Source organism: Eremomyces bilateralis (genome assembly GCF_010015585.1).
Source record: "Eremomyces bilateralis CBS 781.70 unplaced genomic scaffold P152scaffold_9, whole genome shotgun sequence".
Taxonomy (NCBI): Eukaryota; Fungi; Ascomycota; class Dothideomycetes; order Eremomycetales; family Eremomycetaceae; genus Eremomyces; species Eremomyces bilateralis.
Window position 1 is genome coordinate 93,203 of NW_022985075.1, and position 21,822 is coordinate 115,024.

General features: G+C 51.6%; 9 protein-coding genes across 9 annotated transcripts; 7 read left to right on the plus strand and 2 right to left on the minus strand.

Annotated features, from left to right (window-relative positions):
- Positions 1 to 533: 533 nt before the first annotated feature.
- On the plus strand, positions 534 to 2,107 carry P152DRAFT_367262 (uncharacterized protein; the record flags this gene model as incomplete). Its single annotated transcript, XM_033675447.1, has 2 exons — positions 534 to 800; positions 875 to 2,107. Coding segments are annotated over 2 exons (1,500 nt in total), but the record flags the coding sequence as incomplete, so codon positions are not given.
- Positions 2,108 to 2,824: 717 nt separating this feature from the next.
- P152DRAFT_435653 (PARP-domain-containing protein) lies at positions 2,825 to 5,018 on the plus strand (the record flags this gene model as incomplete). The annotated part of the gene is made up of 1 exon (XM_033677536.1): positions 2,825 to 5,018. The coding sequence occupies exon 1, from the start codon at positions 2,958 to 2,960 to the stop codon at positions 5,016 to 5,018; it is 2,061 nt and encodes a 686-aa protein (XP_033534098.1). The 5' UTR covers positions 2,825 to 2,957.
- Positions 5,019 to 7,300: 2,282 nt separating this feature from the next.
- Positions 7,301 to 9,698, plus strand: P152DRAFT_514115 (uncharacterized protein). Its single transcript, XM_033682842.1, has 4 exons — positions 7,301 to 7,953; positions 8,004 to 8,466; positions 8,577 to 8,980; positions 9,054 to 9,698. Exons 1-4 carry the CDS (start codon positions 7,777 to 7,779, stop codon positions 9,417 to 9,419), a joined length of 1,410 nt encoding a protein of 469 aa, XP_033534099.1. The 5' UTR covers positions 7,301 to 7,776; the 3' UTR covers positions 9,420 to 9,698.
- A 172-nt stretch (positions 9,699 to 9,870) lies between these two features.
- P152DRAFT_416583 (short-chain dehydrogenase/reductase-like protein) lies at positions 9,871 to 10,944 on the plus strand (the record flags this gene model as incomplete). The annotated part of the gene is made up of 2 exons (XM_033677069.1): positions 9,871 to 10,415; positions 10,484 to 10,944. Coding segments are annotated over exons 1-2 (681 nt in total), but the record flags the coding sequence as incomplete, so codon positions are not given.
- A 95-nt stretch (positions 10,945 to 11,039) lies between these two features.
- On the minus strand, positions 11,040 to 11,613 carry P152DRAFT_458309 (uncharacterized protein). The gene is made up of 2 exons (XM_033679424.1): positions 11,570 to 11,613; positions 11,040 to 11,513 (listed from the first exon to the last, which is right to left on the minus strand). The coding sequence occupies exons 1-2, from the start codon at positions 11,601 to 11,603 to the stop codon at positions 11,350 to 11,352; spliced, it is 198 nt and encodes a 65-aa protein (XP_033534101.1). The 5' UTR covers positions 11,604 to 11,613; the 3' UTR covers positions 11,040 to 11,349.
- A 754-nt stretch (positions 11,614 to 12,367) lies between these two features.
- P152DRAFT_340342 (uncharacterized protein) lies at positions 12,368 to 16,582 on the minus strand. The gene is made up of 2 exons (XM_033675324.1): positions 13,552 to 16,582; positions 12,368 to 13,502 (listed from the first exon to the last, which is right to left on the minus strand). The coding sequence occupies exons 1-2, from the start codon at positions 16,499 to 16,501 to the stop codon at positions 12,460 to 12,462; spliced, it is 3,993 nt and encodes a 1,330-aa protein (XP_033534102.1). The 5' UTR covers positions 16,502 to 16,582; the 3' UTR covers positions 12,368 to 12,459.
- Positions 16,583 to 16,992: 410 nt separating this feature from the next.
- Positions 16,993 to 17,689, plus strand: P152DRAFT_458312 (uncharacterized protein). The gene has a single exon (XM_033679425.1). The coding sequence runs from the start codon at positions 17,168 to 17,170 to the stop codon at positions 17,453 to 17,455; it is 288 nt and encodes a 95-aa protein (XP_033534103.1). The 5' UTR covers positions 16,993 to 17,167; the 3' UTR covers positions 17,456 to 17,689.
- Positions 17,690 to 18,584: 895 nt separating this feature from the next.
- P152DRAFT_340388 (uncharacterized protein) lies at positions 18,585 to 19,475 on the plus strand. The gene is made up of 2 exons (XM_033675325.1): positions 18,585 to 19,134; positions 19,184 to 19,475. The coding sequence occupies exons 1-2, from the start codon at positions 18,768 to 18,770 to the stop codon at positions 19,264 to 19,266; spliced, it is 450 nt and encodes a 149-aa protein (XP_033534104.1). The 5' UTR covers positions 18,585 to 18,767; the 3' UTR covers positions 19,267 to 19,475.
- Positions 19,414 to 21,496, plus strand: P152DRAFT_340487 (uncharacterized protein). Its single transcript, XM_033675326.1, has one exon. It carries the CDS (start codon positions 19,685 to 19,687, stop codon positions 21,356 to 21,358), a length of 1,674 nt encoding a protein of 557 aa, XP_033534105.1. The 5' UTR covers positions 19,414 to 19,684; the 3' UTR covers positions 21,359 to 21,496.
- The last annotated feature ends 326 nt before the right edge of the window (positions 21,497 to 21,822 follow it).

Here is a 21,822-nt window from a genome sequence, read left to right on the forward strand (position 1 = left end):
ACTCGGAGCTGGAGCAATTTTGCAGCCACGTCTTATCTGAAAGGAATGGTAAGCTCCAATGTCACTTGCGGTCTGGAGTCCGGACAGAATTTGGGGCTGGTCGTTGGTTGGAGTCGTATTATGACTCCCCATACGACTAGCTCCTACCTTTTAAGACAATTGATAATCAAAATATTTGGAGTCATTACCAAAGTAGTACAAAGTTACAAACGCCTGGGTCTCGTATCAATTGATCCATCTGGACTAGTTGTTATTTATTAATATCGTGGACCGTAATGATATCAATGACCATCTAGATATTATCGCCTGCATAGCCACAACGCATCCTATTGCCCTCAATTCTATGAGGATCTGAATCCGATTCACTTCCGCTCTCTCTTCTCCACCATCATGCTAACGTCGCCGTTATCATGCTAACAGCCCGCTTCGCCCTTATCCTGCATGTGCTGTTATCTTCGGGGACTCTCGCGGCCGCCGGCGGGTGGGGATTCTTCCCGTCGTCGAGCAATGCCGGCTGCAGCGACCAGCCAGCATGGCGGTCCGTCTCTGATAGCATAATTTCCGCCATCTGGGGATATCCCAAAGACCCGACGCAGACGGCCGGGAAGGACTTCGCGCGATCGAAAGGAGACGATGTGGCCTCGAAATTCCTCGCGCGCTACGGACAGGACATGGTCCTGCGGTTTAATGTCACCACCGCAGAGGAGGCTGTCGCGCTCGCGGAAGCTTCGAATGTCCTTTTTCTGGACGTCTGGGCATTTACGGAGGATTGGGTAGATATTCGAATAGCAAAGGATGTTGTAAGTTTATACTAACCGTCTCCTGGGGCTGTTGCCTGATACATTATGGGACTGTGAGCTAATCCTCTCCTCAGGTTCCTTCACTCCTTGGACTTCTCCCCAAGTCATTACAACATGCACATAGCCCTCTCATGTTCGACCTTGGTCTGGCCCGCGCCATCTCCAATTCCTACCCATTCCCTTCCGCCCGCGACCCGACCCCCCCTCAACATGACACCCACCCCTCCACCAACACATTCCGCCTCTCCCTCGAACAGCGGGGCCCGCAAGAATCGAACATCTTCTTCAGCGACTACCAGCCACTGTCGGTCATCCATCCCTGGATGAGGCTCCTTGCATCATTGTTTCCTACGCACGTCCGGCTTGTCAGCATCGGCACATCATATGAAGGCCGGGACATCCTGGCGATGCGTGTGGGGGTTCATCCAACGAATAACGAGAAGGCCGCGGGTCCCAGGAAGACAATAATTATCTCCGGCGGTACACACGCGCGAGAGTGGATCGGCACGAGCACGGTCAACTACCTTGCGTACTCCCTCGTGACGTCGTACGGCAAATCAAGCGTGTGGAATTCACTGCTGGAGGCCTTCGATTGGGTGTTTATTCCAACGTTGAACCCTGATGGATATGTCTATACCTGGGAGAACGATCGACTGTGGCGGAAGAACCGTCAGCCAACCTCACTACGGTTTTGTAAAGGCATCGACCTTGACAGGAGCTGGTCCTTCCAATGGGGCGGCGATGCACCACAGATGAATCCATGCTCGGAGAGTTATGGAGGCGAAGAGCCCTTCGACGCCGTTGAAGCTCAAGCGTTTCGCGACTGGGCCAAGAACGAGACGGAGAACAGCGGCGTGGAGTTTGTGGGCATCATCGACCTGCACTCATACTCCCAGGAAGTTCTTTACCCCTATTCATACACCTGCGCAACCCCTCCGCCGACCCTGGAGAACCTCCAAGAGCTAGCGCTGGGCCTCGCCAAGGCAATAAGATTGGCCAAGGACGGGCAGGCTTACACTGTCCGAGCAGCTTGTGAAGGGAATGTCAATGCGGGTGGGATACTTCCGCGGATTGAGTCGGGCGGAGGCAGCGCGTTGGATTGGTTTTACCATGAGCTTGGCGTCCGGTACGCGTACCAGATCCGGCTTCGGGATACGGGGAGTTATGGGTTTTTGCTTCCGAAGGAGAACATTGTGCCGACGGGCCGGGAAATGCTCGATGCGATGGAATTCTTTGGTCGGTACATGCTTAGGATAGCAGGAGTGGCCTCCGATACGGATTCGACATTCAGAGAGACGTCCCCTTCGTCGCAAATGGGAGGATCGGCAGAGAAGCCTTTGGAGGAGAAGCCTTCAGAGGAGAAGCCTTTAGCGGAGTATCGGATGGGATGGGAGCTGCGCAGGCGGAGACGGCGTTAACAAACGCCCCAATTGGGTAACGTGATTACAGCGTAACAACGGTAACGGGAAGTGAATTATGTGCGGGTAGATTGACCATGGATGGACAGACTGGACAGTCACAGGGACCAGTCCCCTTTAATACTAATGAGAGGAATGAATTTCTGGAGGAGAATATTCCGCGAGTATCATAGACATTTGAGGCTGAAAATCATTCGACTTTCGATATCAACTGGATGAATATTCCGATGCTCCCGTATTTCTCCGTTTCTCAACTTCTGGTATTCTGTACATCTTTATGCGATGTTGAAGTTGACATGGATTGTATACAGGCATCCGCCAGGCACCAACGCATTAGAACCAATCAAAGCCCGCAACTGCCTGTTAGTGGGTTTATCCCCAGTCTCTGGTTGGTCAGTCCATGCAACACCGCTTCCAGAAGTGATAAAGCATCATTTCAACAACAGCGGAATTCCGTATGGGTTTCACGTATCGTGATGGAATAGTATGATGCTGCCAATTCATTTCACATTCACTTCATGTTCACGCTGTTCTTAATGTTCCTTTTTCACTTTAGATTCGGTTTGAATTCTGAACACTCGCTTATCACTTCTCGCTCGCTCTTCTCCTACTTTCCCTTTCTTTCCCTCCTCTAGAACACTAGCTCGACCATCTCTCCCTCCACCGTCTTTCCTCATATAATCTCGCACAATCAAATGCCTCAGCTCGTGGAGCATTCTCATCATACCACAAAGCGGCAATGACGCAAACCAATTCGCCTCTCAAAGGGTGCATCATCGCTATAACTGGTCATACGGGCAGTCGCACCCATGCTCAAATCGCCGCGGAGATCACCAAGGAAGCCGGCGGCAAGTTTACGTCGTCCATCACTCGTCGAAATACTCACCTGGTCACGACCAAGTGCGAGTTTGACAGAAGGACCTCGAAGGTCAGGCAAGCTATTCAGCTTAAAATCCCTCTGGTCGACCTTGACTGGCTGGATGATAGTATTCAAGCTGGACGACAGGTGGACCATCAAAGGTACCTGTACAGCGTCACGGAATCAACGGCATTCTCCCCCAAGCCAAGCGATTCCTTCACTTCTGCTCTCGGTCTGAAAAGGTCGGCTAGCTCTTTTTCTGAGTCTCCCGAAGAAAAAAGATTCAAACCCTTCAACGACGATGGTGACAATATCGACGAGAATATCACTGATGAGCAGACTGCTGGATCCCATGATCAAATAATTCCACTGGATGACGGGTGTCCTTTCGTTGGGTATGTCGTTTATATCAACGACAGCAAGACTGTCTTCGATGCGACCCTGAACCTCACCCGTAGCGATTTGAACTGCAACAAATTCTACCGCATGCAGGTGGTGTGGAAGGAGGACGATTTCAGGGTGTGTTTTCGATGGGGTCGGCAGGGTGAAACCGGGCAGACTCAAGCCGCCGGAAATGGAAGTCGTGCAGACGCTATTCAACGCTTCCAGACCAAATTCAGAGAGAAGACTGGCCTCCGATGGAATGAACGCCACGAGTCGTCGATCAACAACAAGTACGTGTTCTGTCAGATGGAATACAAGTCCTCAACCAAGGAAGCGGATGACGATGAAAGGGATGTCGACAGGAAGAGCCTGAGTCCCATGTCGCCCCAAAAAGTTGAAAGAGCTTTGGAGATCAAACTCGAGAAGCACACGGACGTCGTTCTGAAGCTGATTTTCAACGCTGAGATACTCGCCACGGTGGTGAAAGATCTCCAGTACGATTCTAAGGCGTTGCCCCTGGACAACCTGAGCAAAAAAATCATGCTCCAGGGATACGAGCAGCTGAGAGGTCTGAATGAACTGATCCAAAAGCGACAAGATGATCCCAAGTTCGCCAAGAACATATATGGAACGACGTTCAATGAGGCGGTCAAGATGCTCACCGACCGATATTTCACCCTCATCCCTCACAGTTTCGGGCGCAGCAAACCCCCAGTCATCAGTACCATGGTCCAATTGAAGGGCGAAGTGAGGCTCATGGAGAGTCTCGAAGGCATGGCCGACACCGTAAGGATAATGGCTAGCGGAGACGAGGACGACAGGAGCGTGGGACGGATGCAACAGTTGTACAACGAACTGAATCTGGAGGAAATGTCACTTGTCCCCGAGGATGATGATCCCGAGTCAGAATATGACGCACTTCGACAGTACCTCGTGGCTACCTCGGATAGCGTTCATCGTGTCTCTTTCAACATCGAATCAATCTTCCGCGTCTCCCGTATCGGCGAAAAAGAACGGTTTGGTAAGTTCTGCAAAACGATGAAGACCTCCGATCGACGTCTCCTTTGGCATGGCTCCCGCTGCACCAACTTTGCTGGAATTCTTCGCCAAGGCCTTCGAATCGCACCGCCTGAAGCTCCAGTCAACGGATACATGTTTGGAAAGGGGGTGTACTTGGCCGACATGTCTTCGAAGTCGGGAAATTACTGCCATGCCCAACTCGCGCGGGGCAACATGCTGTTGCTCCTTTGCGAAGTGGAACTCGGCAAGATGAGAGAGCGTACCGTTCATGATTACGATGCCGCTGAGGTCGCAAAATCGAACAGATGCCAGTCGACCTGGGGCCAAGGCAGGAAAGGCCCAAGCAAATGGAAAGACGCCGGGGGCGTGTGGGACGAGCTCAAAGGAGTCAAGATGCCTGATACATCGGAACCGCCTGGGGACACGGATGTTCCGAAATCGGATCTCCACTTCAATGAGTACGTCTGCTATGATGCTGCGCAGGTCCGGGTACGGTACCTCCTGCATGTGAAGGAGACCCGTCGAGGTTATTATTGATCCACCATTCCAATGGATCTCTTACGCCGTCGGACAGGTCCCTTACTTCACGCTCTTCGCTCCCCTTTGATTCGACTTCAACATATCGAGCCCGGGCTTTACTCACACCCACGACTCATTCCACACGCTCCATTCAAGTTCCTATCTCTTTCTCCTGGACCGGATTTCTCGCATCACAACATATTTTAGGAACACCGTCGGCGTGTAGATACCACGACTGATGGGTGGATTTTTCCCTCTCCTCTTTCTTCTCCGGGATGCGTGTCCATATCCGGAGGCCAACGGAATGGGGACTCTGGGACATGAAGGGGACGTTAGGAAACACAACCACATCGGCGTTCTCACCGCCTTCATCGATCCGGGATCGATGAAACCCCTTCTTTTCTTTTCAACGCATCAGGTAGATGTGTGGCATCACATCCGCCCCTTAGCACGGAGAATTTCAATGGACTTTCCCAGTCCGTCGATTAGTAGTGCGACCATCCACTCGGATGAAAAGCGCTTCGCCCTTTCTACCTTCGGCGAAAACATGAAGACGATGGAGGACGGAAGAGAACGATGTTCATGAACACCAATGGGGGATGATGGATCATGAAACACCCCAAGTGGCTCGTCAATATCGAGCACCAAGCATGTAGAGTATTGTAAATATACCTAAGCCTCACTAGCCATGAAGCAATAACCATGACAAAAATTGCAAGCTGCCCAAGCTGTCGCGGTCTCATGTTACTCCAAGATAACACCGGTGGTTGGCAGATCCCCTCACTCACGTATTGGCATGGCTGTTCTCCGGAAACTCTCTCGTAGTTTAGCAGCATTGATATGTTTGGAAAAGTCGGGACTAATAGCGGAAGAATGTGATGTCGTACAATTGAATTTTCCTCGCCCCTTTTCCAGCTCCCCTGTCCAGTCCTCAGCTCCTAGCCTCACTCCTTGGCCCTTATTACAATGGATTTGAGACCCTGTTTTTACTACCGGTACATATCCCGTCCCGTACCCCGGACTTCATGTCCCGACCTTTTGGCTAACTCAAATATCCAGAATTCCAGATTCCATGAACTTGCACCCCAATATCATGATATTGATTTGGGATAGTGGCTTGCGCCTTGCACCAATCTGCGGTGAGAACTCTACCCTTAGATCGCTCTGCTGGTCGCCGATCCGATCCAGGATTTTCTCAGCTTCATCCTCGAAATCGAGATGCCAGTGTCATGATCCGCACCACAGGCCATACCACGCCGATCCGAGCCTTGTTGATCGTCGACGCAAGTCATATTCCCATACGGAGTAATGGATAGATGAATGGATCCACCGGGGCCAGCACGGCATCGTGGGCGGATGCAGGAAGTCGCGTCAAACGACAACAGCTTGACAAGCCGCATGTTCCCTTTGGGGGGACCCGACTGTTGGTCGACCGTCGAGAAGAATCAACATCTGGCCGAAAAGGGGTGTCGGATCATAGAACGCTATGGACTGGCTAATCTGTTGCTGAGATTGATGAACCATGGATATGTCAATGTTCACCCCAAGCAATCCCAAGTTTCTCGAGGACCAACTGGTACCTATTTTCAATTGTCTTGTTCAACTCTTCAAGTCAATGCCTCTCCTTTAGCTCTCTACAATGTACGGACCTCAAGGATGTGGCTTGGAGCCCTGCGTCTAATGTGTGATCCGGCCTGGTTCGACGCCTTCCAGGACTCCACGTCTTCCTGGAGAAGTATTCAAAAGAACCTCATATCTCTTTGCCTATGGGAACCAAAAGGACAATGAAGGGCATGTAGATCTACATACTATGGCCAACACGGTTGTCGTCTCCTGTGCCCCCGCAAGAAGGTTTGTGTCCAGTTTGGGAAGTGCAAAGGATATTTGGACAAGTGAAAGGATTGATTCCACTTGCAACCTGATAGCCAGTCCTTTACCTTACCCTGGGAGGCTCTAGGGGTTCAACTTTCAATAGCCATAGTAGCCCTTCAACCATGCTGTGGCATATCCTCCTAGAGGCGCTTGTCGATCGAAGCCCATATTCACTGATGCAGATGTTGAACTTCAGCCCTTGTTCTCCAATGCGGTAGCACTGGTCTCTCAGAACCCAGGCCAAAATGCGGGGGTTCTTCGTTATTTGCACAATGTCTCAGTGGCACTGGTGTTGATATACCCATGTGATGATGAAAAGAAACCATTGTTGATAAGTCTATAGGCTTGTTGATCGGGTCTGAGTCCAACAAGTCTCGTTTCTTTCTGTTCCAAGTCCACTGGCTCGCATGACACCAGCCGATTTATCTCATTGTCAGGCCTCTGCCACTTCTGAAAATCGTCAAACATGAAAATGATGCTAGCCCTAGCCGATTCCAGGTAATACGGGTTGCTTGTTCTTGATTCTATGCTCAAATATTTCCACTACCATTATTCCGTTGCGTTTTTCCCCGAATGGAGCAATGCGTTTGTCGTTCACTGTCTGGCCCGATGCTTCCCTTTGATGCAAAGGCCACTTCTTTCGAGCCTCCGAAACTACGACGTTCACTTCCACCCTACCGGTATGCTTTGTTCATGAAGTTTCATCATCGGCTTACCTCTCTCACTCATTGAACATCCCCACTTCTTCTTCCACTTCACTTCCACTTCACTTCCATTTCCTCTCGTCGCCTCTCCCACACCTCACCGCCACGGCCAACTGTCCAAGGCATACAACACCGAGCCTTTGGGTTCTGTAGTACTAAAATTGTTGAGATTAAACTGGGTTCAAGAACTTTTAGACATCATGGTACTCTCACTGTCGTACCGTAGGCCTTCCTACGTTTCCTCTCCCGTCGATTCTATAGACGCGAGTAAGAAGCGAAAGCCCATCAACGAGTCGATCGATTCTCGGAGCCCTTTGGTACGTGGCATTCCAGACGCCTTGTCTTTTGACAAGATTATCAACGACGGAACTTGCCCAGTGAGTCCACCATCCGGACTTTAAACTGGCTCAGCTGACTGTCTGCGTAGCCATGCACCCTCCGTGACTTCCTCAACTATCTAAAATACGTCGAGCGCTCCGCAGAGAACCTTCAGTTCTTCCTGTGGTTCAAGGCCTACATCCAGCGCTTCAGCGCTCTTCCCGAAAGCGAGAAGGTCCTCTCCCCGGAATGGACCGCGCAACAGGCAGAGGCGGAGGATGCCGCCTACAAGGCTACTGTTGCTACTACTGCCCGGAAAACGAATATATCCCCAGATGCCGCTCTGGCCTTTGACAGCACAATCTTCGCGATCGTGCCTACGATGGGCGCTGGTTGTAGCGCCGTGAATCCGTTCAACCCACCTTCGCACAGTCCGGTCCATGGCGCTGAAGATTCCACGTCGAGCGAATACAATGAGAACGTCAGTGGAAACAGCGCCGCTCCAAGCCGCACGAGCATCTACAGGAAAACAGAGGCGGCGTACGGAGAAGCTGACGTGAAACTGCAGCCTTGTAAGTCACTGTCGCCCTCCATCTTAAGCACCAAAAAGTAAGGCATTTTCCACGAGAGGAACCGCAGAATGCCATGGCGATAAGCACCTTCGCTAATCTCGATTCCATAGTCACCGTGCAGCCCTTCCGCGAAGAAATTACCCGCATCATCACCATCTACATCGCCGACGATGCACCACGCCAGCTCAACCTTTCCGGCCGCGAGCGTGCTGCCCTGCTCAACGCACTGAAAGTCACCACCCATCCGACGGTGTTCCGTGAGGTGCTCGCCACCGTTGAGTGGTCGCTCCGCTGCCAGGCGCACCCGAACTTCATTCTCTGGAGCATCTACAATGGAAACCCCCCGCGCATCACCTTCGCGCGGGGTCTGGGGGTAGGTGGGATTGTTGGGGGCATCATTTGTGGCATGGTGCTCGCTCTGAGCAGTGCAGGGAAGGCGTGGAGGGTGTTTTCGTTCGTGGGATTCTTCATTGGAATCGCAACTTCGATCGCTGCGTGGAAGGGCATGTGCGTGGTAAGTTTCCCTCGCACGCAATCCGCGTCCGTGTGCGTGAGGGAACAGGAGTGACTGACTGGAACCCACGCAGGTTCTTCATGGCATGCATCACCGTCATCTCCGACCTTGGGAGCTGTTCGGCGACGCGGAACTCTACGAACCAATGGTAGCTGCAGGCGTCGTGGAGGTCAAGGCCGCATCGGAGAAAAGGCTGGGCATCTCGTCCGTGTCTCTGACGTCCAGTTACTCGAACTCGTACGAGGATGAGCCGTGGGTCGCCAAGTACGAGAAGCGCACCGTCGTCCGCAAGGTCTTCGATCGCGAGGTATGGATCAAGGAGCCGGCGTTGCGGCAGATTCAGGATACCATCTTCCTCCAAGCCATCGTTGGGGGGTTGATCATCGGTGGAGCGGCGACGGGCATCTTCTGTGCTGTGCCCACGGGCGAGTACTTCTAGGTTCTATGGGAAATGGGTGCAACGGGCGGATCGAAGAATCAGAAGGCGCATCATGGCGTTATTTGGATTTTATGGATGGGGATCGATTGTTGCTAGGGAACTCGGAACCGATAGGATTCCGCAGCCGCAGTGAGGAGGCTAGAATGATCCCGCCGCTGGGGATCAATCAGATCGACAACATCCTTTGTGAATTGTGAGGCCATCTTTCACCTCCGGTGAAACAGAGGCCGTCTCATGCAATTTCCTTCGCTGAACTTGTAAAAAATGCAACATATTGGCACGCGGTGATATAATGGCTTAGTTAAAGTTAAATTTAGGCTCAAGTTCGCCTACATTTGGTTGGTTCTTGTCTGGAAGACCGTTCCGGAATCTCTAATTTCGGATCCCTGCTCCGCTACTAACTATACACTTATTAGTTATATCTTCGTGTCTGTTTACTAGACTACGAGTGGTGCCAACTTCGCATCTTTCGCCATTAACATCATTAGAATCAATCATTGAAGTGTAACATCAAATGCTTAACCATGATGAAGGGCTGTTATGATTCTGACCTGCACGGGATGGCAGCTACCTTCAAAGCCAGTTTATAGAATCATCTATTCGGTCTACTCGTTCGGAACCGAAGTTTAAATCTCCCACTGTTGGGCACTGACGGGAGAGAATCGGCTGTGGTCAGGACTATGAACGGACATTAACAACAATTTAACCAAGCGATAGCGAACATTGCAGATGATATCGATGGTCGGTCCTCTCTACAGGCTGCTCGAACACCGGACATGACGCCCTGGACCTTCGTCTCGCCGGCCTCTCGAGGGATCGGACATGAAATAGCCCGGCACCTTCTGCAGACGACAAATGTGCCGGTAGTAGTGACAGCGAGGACTAACTTGGAGGAAGTGAAGAGTTCGTTGTTAAAAGGACTAGGTCCCAGAGAAGAGGGTTCTGGGAAGGATGCTTTAGAAAAGAGGCTGCATTTGCATCACGTCGACGTTCTTGGTATGCTGGCTCCTACCAGGATATCATCCTTGAGTGACGAGAGCTAATGCCTGAATACAATGATCTAGATGACGCTTCAATTTCGTCCCTCAGCGAATCCCTCAAGTCTACTTTTCCCCCTTCCTCCCACCGCCTCCAGCTAGCGTTCCTTCTCCCTGGCCGGCTCGATCCCGAACGGACGATCACTCGCGTCTCCGCCAGCTCCGCGTCATTAACCTTCCAAACCAACATCCTGGGGCCCCTCCTCCTCGCAAAACATCTCTTCCCTTTCCTCCCAACGTCGAGGACCTCATTGCCTCCCTCGGACGACGCATCCACCCATCTACCACGCACCTCCACCATCGCCTTCCTCGCCGCCCGCGTCGGCTCCATCTCCGACAACCGCTCCGCCGGCGGTTGGTACAGCTACCGGATGAGCAAGGCGGCGATATTCCAGCTAGCGAAGACGCTCGACCTGGAGCTGCGGCGGACGGCGGGGGACCGGGCGATGGCGGTGGCGCTGCATCCGGGGACGGTGCGTACGGGGCTGAGTCGGGAGTTCTGGGGGAGGGTGAGGGGGGAGAAGTTGTTTGATCCGGCGTGGGTTGCGGGGAGGCTGGTGGGGCTGTGTGATGGACGGGCGGAGGATGCGGGGTGGTATGGTGGTGAGGTGGGGGAGAAGTCGAGGCGGGAGATGGAGAAGGGGAGGGGAAGGAGGATAGGGATTGAAGGGAGAGGGCGGTGTTGGGATTGGAAAGGGGATGAGGTACTCCCATAGTTGCTGTGGTGCGCGGGATTGTTCACGGGGAGCATTTCGGCACCGAATCTAGGGACATCGGAATGATATCTCGTCATTTCTTGCATTCGTGACCAGCGGAAAAGCTGGCAGTGACTAGTAAAACATTACACCCAACTCGCATCTTGAGATGACCGTGAAGACATGATATGTCACCCTTCACTTCTCTTTCTTGTTCAACTCCTCCGCCCTCTTCTTGAGCTCCTCCTTCGACGCCGGCTTCTCGATGCTTTCAGGGATGACGGGGCCGAGATTGGCTCGATGGGCATTCGCATGCACGTCCTTTGCTGATTGTGCATCCGGGTTGGTGGCGGACTTGACATCTATCGCATCCTGTTAGCTTTAGCCATCCGGGACGCGTTGACTGATCGGCACCGACCTTTGGCCATCTCGCTATCGGGGATGATGGGCATGGTTGCGGGGGTGGTGCTTAGAACTTTCTGATTGTATACGAGGTTGTTGTTACTTATCGATTTGGAGTTTGAAGTTTGAAAGTTGAAAGTGCTTTCGTTTCCATCCGACGTAGGTTGGATGATACTTTATATCATTTGAGGTCCAGAATGCACCTCGCGGCAGGTGATGACGTAGGTTGTCTGGGATCTATGGTACAACCAGCCAGACTGCCAGGGCCCAGATGTTCCTCACGGTCTCCGTCACTTCCATTCTAAGTCGGGCATGCGTGAACGCGTCTGACGCGTCAGCTATCACTATGCTCTGTCCGCCTTCAAACTTGTTACATGTTCTACAAGACTACAACATGTAGTAGAGCAAAGATCTAGATCTGCATTCTTCATTTCTATTGATGAAGGAGCCTGATGTTTATAGACCAAGGATCATCGTTAAGCTCATCCCATGCCATAGACCTTGGAGTCCTTTTTGACTTGGCCTGCAAGTGCCCTTTAATACCTGAGATCGGCTTGAGAAAGCATAGCGAGCTTGTCTACGTTTGACTTGAAGTGTCAGCAGTGTTATTCTCAGTTCGTTCGATCTCATTGATGGTCTCCCATTTTTGTGCCTCTTTTCAAGCGGATGAAGCCTTCCTACGTTTGAACCACGTTCCACTGTATTCGTTTTCGAGTCCGATATGGCCATTTTCAATATGCGATCGCAAATTGGCAATAACAAAATTTTGGGCTTTCACTGACCAGAATCAATCTGCGATTTGTTGCACAGTAATGTTATCTTCAGATTCTGTCCATTCAAAAGAAAAGGCTCTCAAGGGATTGGGTATCTAAAACAATGCAATATACGCCAAGGACAAGAATCATATCACGCCTGTCCGCCGTTCCGTAACAGCAATTCCACGGCGCGATCCATCCTCAAACCATCCCCTAGATCCGTCTTCCTTAACGCGTATTTCGCTTCCTCCGCCGTGAATCCCATCTCCACAATCCGGAAGATGGCACGCTCCGCACTGTTCGCCGCCGGATCCGTGTCCGGTGCCATGGCCAGCTGCAGTGGATGTTGTAATGCAGGCACCGGCGGGGTGGGCGGTGGTGAGCGGTGGGGTGGCCCGGCGGCTGAAGGGTGGTTGGAGGTGGGGTTGGGGGTAAAAGGGGGGGTGAGGCACGCCGAGTGGAAGGCCGGAGGCGGAGTGAAGGTTGGGGAGCTACGGGGGATGCGTTGTTGCTGGCTAAAAAGCGGTGGAGGTATGTGTCGGAGGGCAGGAGGACCAATTGGGCGGGAGCGGAAGGCAGGGTGCAGCTGGGAAATCTGGGGGGTAGAAGGTGGAGACGATGGGTTTCCGGAGGGATGAGAGAGCGACTGGGATGAAGAGGAAATAGAAGGTGGGCTAGGAGGTTGGGGAGCTGGCGTATAGTGCCGCTCACTGCCATAGAGGGAGTTGTGCCCATTGTTGACCTTGTAGACAGGATGCAGAGGCGAGGTGGCGATAGGGCTGGCAAACCTGTCCAAAGCCCCTTCCCATTCGCTCATTGGTCGCTCTTCTTCGAATCCGGTATTCGACCAACTTAGTGACGCTGCGTAAGGAGCACCGTCGGAACTACCGACACTACGCTTGCTGTCGCGCAGCTCCACGGCGAGGTTCTTACCGCGGAAGCGCCGGATTTCTTCCATCTCGCGACGGAAGCTATCAGCAGGAGTGAGTACGCTGCTGAGCTTCTCTTCGTATACGCGAGAGACGGCTTCTTTCAGAAAGGTCGAGCGTGAGCCACCAGGAGCTGGGATCGTCCATCGGGTCCACCCGTTCACTTTCGCGACAGCAAACGCTTGTGCGGAGGGAGTTGGAGGGCAGGTGGCCAACGTAAGGAGCGGTGAGAGGCCGAGGGTAAGGAGGTGATACTGGAACTCTTCTGAGGGCCGTGTTAGGAGTAGGCCTTTTGAAATTTGTCAATGACTTACCAAGCATCGCCTCCTCGCCATCAATATCTCCGCCTCGCACGTCAGTTGGGTCAAACACACCATACCCCCTCGCTTGTTCAGTTCTCCCTTGAAGACCATGGAGTAATGTTCCCAGACAATTCCAGATTTCCGTCATGTTGTACAATTCCTCAGCTGACAACCCTTCCTCTGAATTGAATTGGGATACATTTCCTTTGCCAAAATGCTCTGCTGCGCTCAGTAGCACTGAGCTTATATAGAAGGAATCGTTAGAGACGATGGAGCTAGTACAAGTCACCTGGTGTGCGAGGACGCCGCCCTTCAGCCAGTCCGTCTGCGCAATGATGTCATCTTCACGACCACGGCCTCGACCAAAGATTCGACAAAAGGTCCAAATTCGCCAGAATGCGTCGTTAATGGCGCGAGCATTCGCAATGGCTGCTGCATCCGACGGATTCGGATTGGAGAGCGCGGCAACAGTCGTCGGGCGAAGAAAGGATTGGCAGCGCTCCAGAACCAGGAGCTTAAGAGCCGCAATGATGTATGTGTCGCGAGTGAAGAAGCGAATATAGGATGTAGGGGTGTGTTTGGATTTATGCGCTGCACTTTCAGGTTCAGATCCTTGATTGCGGTCAATGGCCGAGATAGGAGACATTAAGTCCTCGTCAGGATGAGTAACTTCCGTCGTACCCGCTGGAGGGTGGGCCGGTGTCAACGTCTCGAGGTATTCCCAGGCAGCAGGTGACTGCTTGCGGAGGACGGTGCGAATGAGGTGCATTTCGTGGCGCTTGAAGACGCGGTAGAAGCCCTTGTTGGTTAGGGCTGCGGCGAACAAGTCGCCCAAGTCGTCCAGATTTTCCATGATTTTTTGGATAATGATCTCTGCAGCCGGTGGAGTGATCACCCGCTCGTGCTGGGCTACTTTGTCTTGAAGCATCAAGGATCTTGTTGACGGAGCGGTCTGCTCATAGAACCCAATGATCGTCGACTCTCCTATAGAAGTATGCGAATGATGACGATGGTCTACCTCATAGCGGCTTGGGCATGACTTGGGAGGTTGAGTCGCCAGTTGCGGACGCAAATGTTCCGCAAGGTGGAGGGGATGGCTGAGTCGCTTGCTCGACCGTCTTGGGGGAGTCATGGGCGGCGTCATGATGCTCTGGCGTTCAGGGAGCACAAAATCGTCCCATTGGAACGGCGAAACTTCGCTGATGGCTGTAAGGTGGATTTCAAGATCGTGTTGCGCTTCGCTCCATGTCGGGCTTGGGACGCCTCTGGTATAATTCTTGCTAGTGTTGGTGTTGGCCAAGGGCCGTTGAGAATAACTGGATGGCACCTGCTTTCGCCTTATTCTCGGAGCGACCGGGGAGAGGGGCGATACAACGCCGCTAAATGGAGCACTGGTTGTCGATGCCGATGACACCGCTGGAGAGTATGTAAGCTCTGCTGCTGGTACTGGCTGCGCAGCAGGTATAGGCCGTCGCTTCGCCGATGATTGTGAATATTCGAGACCAGCTATCGACAGAGTCTCGTTCTCGAACACTCCTGCATCCACCGGATTTGCAATTGAGAATGCTGCACTCGTAGTTCGATTGTAAAAGTTGAATGGCCGGGCGGCTTTTGGAGGAATAATAGGCGCAGTCTCCTCAACACTTGTCATTGACGAACGATGGCTGTAATTTGACGTATCATCGTCATCTGACCTCACGTCCTCCTCAGAAGTCGAGCTGCTTAAGGAAGGCCGCAATGGCCTCTCTAGAGGGTTGTTGAATAATTTAGAGGGGATTAGGGTGATTGTCTGCATCAACCTTTGAGACTCTGGAGTATATAATCCTAGTGGGGTGGCGTTCATCGTCTTGGTACCCGGAGCTGGCGGCTGGAAGGACGGCGGGGCGACGACAGGTGCCGACTTTGGGGCTTGGGTGACGGACGGTTGGCTGCTATATGTTAAGGCCGGGAGGGGGGTTTGATACCGATCGGGTGGGATGACCAACTGGATGCGAGGACGCTGTGCTTTTGCACTCGCGCTCCTCGGTGGATCCTTGGCGGGAACAATTGGTGGTAGCTCAGGCTCATTGACGTCTGCAACAAAAACAGGGATGTTGGTGGGTGTTGCATGAGTGGCAGGCGCGATAGTAATACGCGGCCGTTGCTCAGCCTGTTTAGCGTCCCAATGGGCTGCACCATCCCGCCAAACTCCAATGACGTTTGGTTTCGGCTCGCAGCTTTGATCTCTCGATTTCGATCTAAAAGAAAATGATCGTTTGTCCGGCTCGGAATGGGTTGTTCTGTTGCCATGAGACGACGAGGAATCCAGTAAAGGTGGGTTTCCAGCAGAGAGCGGATCCGAACCACTAGACGAACCACTGGACGGGGTTACTAGTGTGTTGTAGAGAGGGGCCGATATGGTTTGCCTCATATCGGCTTTCGGGACCGCTCGCAGAATAGTTCCTTGTGTCTTAGATTCCACGTGACTCTTGCCAAGCTTCGATGCCCACTTACTCCGCGATGGCGGATGGATCTGTGACCGCCGCAGGTTGTCCATGACGAAATTTGTTTGGATCGGAGCGGGAGTGGTGGCTCTTCGCTGACTGAAAATCGACCTGCTGTCTAGCTGGATAGGAGAAGACGGTTGAGGAGGAGCAAAGGGGGAGTCTCCTTCTTGCTCCATGGTTAACGAGATATTATGCGGTAGAAATAACGCGATAAGGAAGAGAGGATAGAACGGATAAACTGAAAAGCAGGCTGTGCCTCGCCCACCAAAAGACTCATATACGGCAAGGCAAACAGAGGGGACGCAAGAGGCCGAGAGGATATGGATTGCTAGACCATGCGAACGCAAGATCGAACAGAATTCAGACTGATCATTGGTTGTAGACTCGGAAAGCAAATGTAAATCCAGATATGTGGCAGACGCAATATCAAAAACGAGATCAGATGCATGGAAGGTGAGGGAGAGGGCCGGATTCATATTTCGGACAGGGCAGCGGGGGCTAAAAAGAGACCGATGATGGTAGTACAATACGGCAACTCCACGCTACGGTACAGCCTTCGAGGTGAGATACAGCCAGATATGGGATCTGTAGCCGGCGGGCCACAAAACGTCCTGGTATTATGGAGCATGATGTATCTTACTAAATTCCGGATGATGAGAGTGACTCTGAGGTCAGAATACCAACCGTCAGGCATGCTACGAGCGATGATGTGGCAAGGATTGAGGTGGTGGAAGGGAACTCAAATACTTGAATGTAGGTCAGAAGTTCCTTGGAAACTTAATGGAAGGGTACGAGGGGGAACTGAAAATAGATCGATGAGGCGCAATCGCCCCCACAGCCGGGAGATCAGCTCGATGTAGCCAATCATGATCATCCATCCAGGACACCCATGCCAGCAGCCTCCCTTAACCCCACCTGGTCATCGAGCTGGTGCAGCTTGCGAGGCGCTTTTTTTACCCTCCCATCATCGCTCAATACGACAACATCGACAATTTGACATCTTGTTCAGTTGTTCTCACTCATGAAAAGACGTTGCATACGGATAGGATCTTGCCATGTCGTCTTTCTAGCTAGGGGTGGGCTGGACGAGGGTAATATGTTATCGAACTGCCCGTCTACATCGAGCTAGGAGACCGGTTCTCATGAGTTTCTGCCTCGTGCTGCTCCAGATCTTGACAGCCACAACGCGCCCTCTAATTTCATCCGATCCTCTGATTTCTGCGCCTCATCTATTGATTTGGTTGGTTCTAGACGTCAATTCTGGTTTATTTGGTATCCTGGAGATACCCTCCCCTTCCACAGTGGGTAATATCGTCCAGCCTCGCTGCCAACGAGACCTTCTACCTATACATTTCCCATATATGAAATCAAGCAAAGTCAACATCCAGTCCAAGAGCAGATTAATCCGCGTCAGTACCTCAAATCACTGACACTCTCGGGTGCGGTGGCGTGGGTACTTATCTCGAAAACGGTCAGCGTCCAAATATATTGCATGTTAGATAAGTTCACTCGCATTATGGCGGAATAGATTTGAATTCCGCGCCTTACTGACGATTTCACGTACCTATCCTACCGCAATAGAAATCGCATGCAGCATAGCCGAACGCCAAAGTGGCCTATTTTCGCAGATGGGCCGTGGATGCATCTATCAACATTCATCTCGGTTTTGATTTCATCAATTCAACCATTAAAACACGATATATCGCGGGCGAAATGGCACGAATGACCTCCAGTCCACTCATTCGCAGCCATGTGATCATCATCAGGGTGTGCAATTGCTGGCATGCAGTGTCTTGTAAGACTCCATCATGTACGGCCTCGGTTGGGATCATCTTCGACTCATAGCGATATGCGCACTTTGCTACCCGAGGGAATGAATTCCGGATAAAGGTGGTCGGTCAGTCATTTCTGGTCGCATGACCTCATTGGCTTAACGGCATACCTACCTAGTCAGCCCTGCTTGCCAACGTCTTGATCGGTGAGAGACATATTCTGGACACCTCCCTCTCACGCTACTAAACACCAACCACTGCCCCTCGAAACATCCCGAACGCCTATATCATACTTTAGTGTACCCAGCTTGATAATGGGAAGATTGTCTTCATCCTCCTCTTCGGTTACTATACATGGGACTGAAGTCATGGCACTTGTTTTGGCATCGACATACATCTTGGCCTAATCCATCAGCGCTGGGACACCCTCTCTCTGCTTTTCGACCAGGTTAGGCTCAACAGTAGTCCTTTCAATAGGTATATAGTACGTCTAGTTGAACCTTCAGAATGTTAAATACGCATAGGCGAAGCCAGTACTCGAAAGGTCGAGGAAGACAACCGGAAAGTACAAAGGGCAGAAGAAGGATCCGCGATATCGGTATAAGGAAGGATTGGACGAATGTGACCGTGGATGATATTGTTGCCGGTTTGTCTGTGATTGTATGAATATCTCTGGATCTATTTCTATGCTCTAATAATACTCTAACTGGCCTATAGGGAAACTGTATCCCTCACTTCGGAGGAGTACCTTGCCGGCCCCGAGAAATATCCGAATGCATCTCCGCCGCCATTGCCTAGCGACTTACTTCCACGATTCGGGAACGAGACATCCGAACAGCTGAACTGGAGAGGAAGGAATATAACACCTACTATAGCTGTCACTCCCAGGCTGACAGATCGCGATAGCAGCAAACCCGAAGTGGATCTGGGCAATCGTTCTCTCCCCACAGATCCAGGCGATTACGTTACGATGTCATATCATCGCAACAGCAAGAATGTAGTGGACAGTTCGAGCATTGAGATGTACTTGATGCGTAGAGATAGCTGGGAAGAGATCCAGAGAGTTGTAGAATCCTACTTGTTGGAAGACACCGGTGGTATCTGCTATGCGAATTTTAGTATCGACTGGGATCTGACAAACTTCATCGGCAAGGAACTGGATGGCACCGCTGAGAACTTGGATAAATGGCTGACCATCTCCGGAACAATGCATGAAGCATATGCAGCAAGCTGTGTACAATACATGGCATCGGTTGAAGCCTGGAGCGAGCTGGGTACCAGTCTTATTGATATAATCAAAAAGGCATCTGCAGTAATGTCAAGTTATGAAGCTCAAGGTGAGTAGCGTTTTCTGTTTAGGATGACTACTGCTCTCATGGGCAAAAGGAATAGCGTATACAATGGCCTCGTGGAGTTTTATTTTTTGCGTGAAGAACCTCGAACCTCGAACCTCGAACCAATACGGCTAGACATGGATAGAGATGATCACAGCTTCACACATTCGGGGCCACTCCCTGCTTCGAAGAACGACCACGACAAGATGACCCGGACTGACTGGATACCTCCACCAGTGCAAACGGCGTCCCTCAGAAAAACAGTTCCAAGCGCAACAACAAGCAGGCCACCAGTGTCTGAAGTTATTTCAGTGGATGTCTTTTTTGTTTCACAAATATAGATTGCTGACGCAGTTTCATAGCCGTAAATAGCCCCTTCCAGACACTCTTGCTGAGATTAGTTCCAAAGGATCCCTGGAGTAGCGAAGAGTGCTATAGCATCGTATGGGCAGCGGGCCCAAAAGCACATATTACTGCACTTGCGCAACAACTAGTCTGGATTGCTGCAGTACTTCGTGTCCCTAATACGGAGATATCCTACTCCGACGTGCAGATGTCTCCAGAAGAGAGGTGGTGGAAGGGGTTCGAGCGAGCCGAACGTGATCCTAAGATGCGCGACCCTGACGAAGCAGCTGAATTCAGCATTACAGTCAACAGCACTGTACAAATACCTTCCACTGAAAGGAGATGCTGGGCTTCACTGTTCGATGGATGTGTGGTTGCACGCGGGTTTCCAGCCCCTGAACGCGGTGATGAAATTGGCCTCGAACTGCCGTTCGACATGATGACAGAGTTCTCTAGCATGTCATATATGTTCGAGTACCCGAAAGGGTTGGCGATGAGAGGCTACTCTTCTATTCTCATCCCTCAGCGGGAAACACGGCACGGAGTACAATGGCACTACGTCCACAAAGATCCCAAACAAGGAGAGCTCATGATTACCGACGTCGAGGATCAGTTCCAAGATGCCTTTCGAAGGAACCCAGTCCAGGAACCGATGGAATGCACTAATGTGTCTCCCTACGACCCCGAGACCAATCGTGTGAATATACCGCCTCGAAGGGATGGATATCATCCTCTATTTGTCGACTTTTCAACGAAACGAGCCTTTCTTGGCCACAGCACAAGCTCCTTGGTGTACCTCGGTGCCAGGAATCTCGAAACCGGAGAAACAGAGTGCGGCACTATCCGACCGACTGACGCTGGCATTGATAAATCGACCTGGATAGCTAGGGAGGCAGTATCGACCCTCGTTGTCCCAGGTATGGGTATTCTGGGTGCTAATCTGCAAGCAAAATTTATTGTCTCGAAAGCAACGAGCACGAAGCACTTCTCAACAATTCGCCAAAACCTCTTGGATCGATTAACAAATGCGAAGAACCGCAACACAATCGTTGTAGATGTTGGCACGAAGCAAGCCTATTACGTGTCAGAGCTCAGTGTCGTTTTAGAGGCACTCCATATCTGGGCCAAAAATCGGGAGGATGAGGCGCTTTTGGAAATTATCCCACGTGCAACTCCTTCGCCAGATGGCGGGAATGCTTCATACAATGCGATATTTGAATCGAGGGGCGCCCTTCTAGTAGAAGGCTTGGGAAATGAAAAGGATGTGCATGTGGCCGATCAAGTACACGCCATCATGGACGAGATCGAACTTCGCAAAGATTGTAACCTCTCGAGTCAAGAAGAAGGTGCAAGGGTTAGAACATTCCTTAGAAGCGGACGTCGTCTGTATGGATGGGACTTATTCGACGTTGCGCTCGGCATCAGAGGAAGCTCCAGGAAGTTTGTCGACGTTGACCCGACCAGGAGCGGGAACTGGGTAACTATACCGGAAGTGGACAAAAGCATGATTGTCCTGTTCACGCAAGGGTTGAAGCAACCAATACGGCCGGCCTCCTCACACGGTTTATGTCGAACTTGGAACCCCCTCCCGGAACAGCGATTCTTACTCCTAGCCAGCATCCCCTGCATTCTGCGAAAGTGTTCTCAAGACAACCCCAAGTTGTCCGAGTTCCACCACTGCGTCCCATCTCCCCAAAGCAAGCTGTTTGAACCATGCGAATTCGACCATGGACCAGTCTGCTACCGTGCCCAGCACCTAGACAAGAAAGTCTCGACACAATCCCTTGATTTTGGTTCGGCTAAAGAAGGCTCTGTCATTTTTGGTGGCCAGGGGACCCTCCGCAGGCCCGTTGAAGGACATTGTATGCAGTACACGGGTTGAACGGCATTCTTCAAACCTGGGCATCGCATTTGTCGGAAGCCATTTTGTTTTTCGAAACGACGATGTTGAAGCCTTCCCTGCTCCACTTGCGATTCCAAGGAGCACTCGCAGGGAGGAGCTTACGTCTAAAGCACACAGAACCGGGACTGTATGATTTGCTGCGGAGGGTTGGGAGGCAACAAATATGAGGATCTTTCCGCATCCCTCACGCATGGATTATGCACTACAGCGTACGAGTCTATGGTTGCGGTATTGGGAGGAGATGCATCGTAGAACATCATACCTGCATATCAGCACCATCGGAATCGTCGAAGAACACGTACCCAAAGGCGAGGGCGCAAGGATTACTGGCTGGACATAAGCTGAATGCTGAGCAGAAACCGAAGCCCAACAAATGTTCGGAATGTGGACAAACTGAGCTATGCTTGTGGGTCGACAAACACCATCTGGGAAAACACCGTCTA

Coding starts and splice junctions, on each gene's coding strand:
- P152DRAFT_514115 (XM_033682842.1), top strand. CDS start 7,777: ATGGTACTCTCACTGTCGTACCGTAGGCCTTCCTACGTTTCCTCTCCC. Junction 7,954..8,003: donor TCAACGACGGAACTTGCCCA/GTGAGTCCACCA, acceptor CTGTCTGCGTAG/CCATGCACCCTCCGTGACTT. Junction 8,981..9,053: donor CGTGGAAGGGCATGTGCGTG/GTAAGTTTCCCT, acceptor GAACCCACGCAG/GTTCTTCATGGCATGCATCA.
- P152DRAFT_458309 (XM_033679424.1), bottom strand. CDS start 11,603: ATGCCCATCATCCCCGATAGCGAGATGGCCAAAG. Junction 11,514..11,569: donor CGATAGCGAGATGGCCAAAG/GTCGGTGCCGAT, acceptor AGGATGCGATAG/ATGTCAAGTCCGCCACCAAC.
- P152DRAFT_340342 (XM_033675324.1), bottom strand. CDS start 16,501: ATGAATCCGGCCCTCTCCCTCACCTTCCATGCATCTGATCTCGTTTTT. Junction 13,503..13,551: donor TGGCGAGGAGGCGATGCTTG/GTAAGTCATTGA, acceptor CACGGCCCTCAG/AAGAGTTCCAGTATCACCTC.
- P152DRAFT_458312 (XM_033679425.1), top strand. CDS start 17,168: ATGAGTTTCTGCCTCGTGCTGCTCCAGATCTTGACAGCCACAACGCGC.
- P152DRAFT_340388 (XM_033675325.1), top strand. CDS start 18,768: ATGTCATATCATCGCAACAGCAAGAATGTAGTGGACAGTTCGAGCATT. Junction 19,135..19,183: donor GTCAAGTTATGAAGCTCAAG/GTGAGTAGCGTT, acceptor CATGGGCAAAAG/GAATAGCGTATACAATGGCC.
- P152DRAFT_340487 (XM_033675326.1), top strand. CDS start 19,685: ATGTCTCCAGAAGAGAGGTGGTGGAAGGGGTTCGAGCGAGCCGAACGT.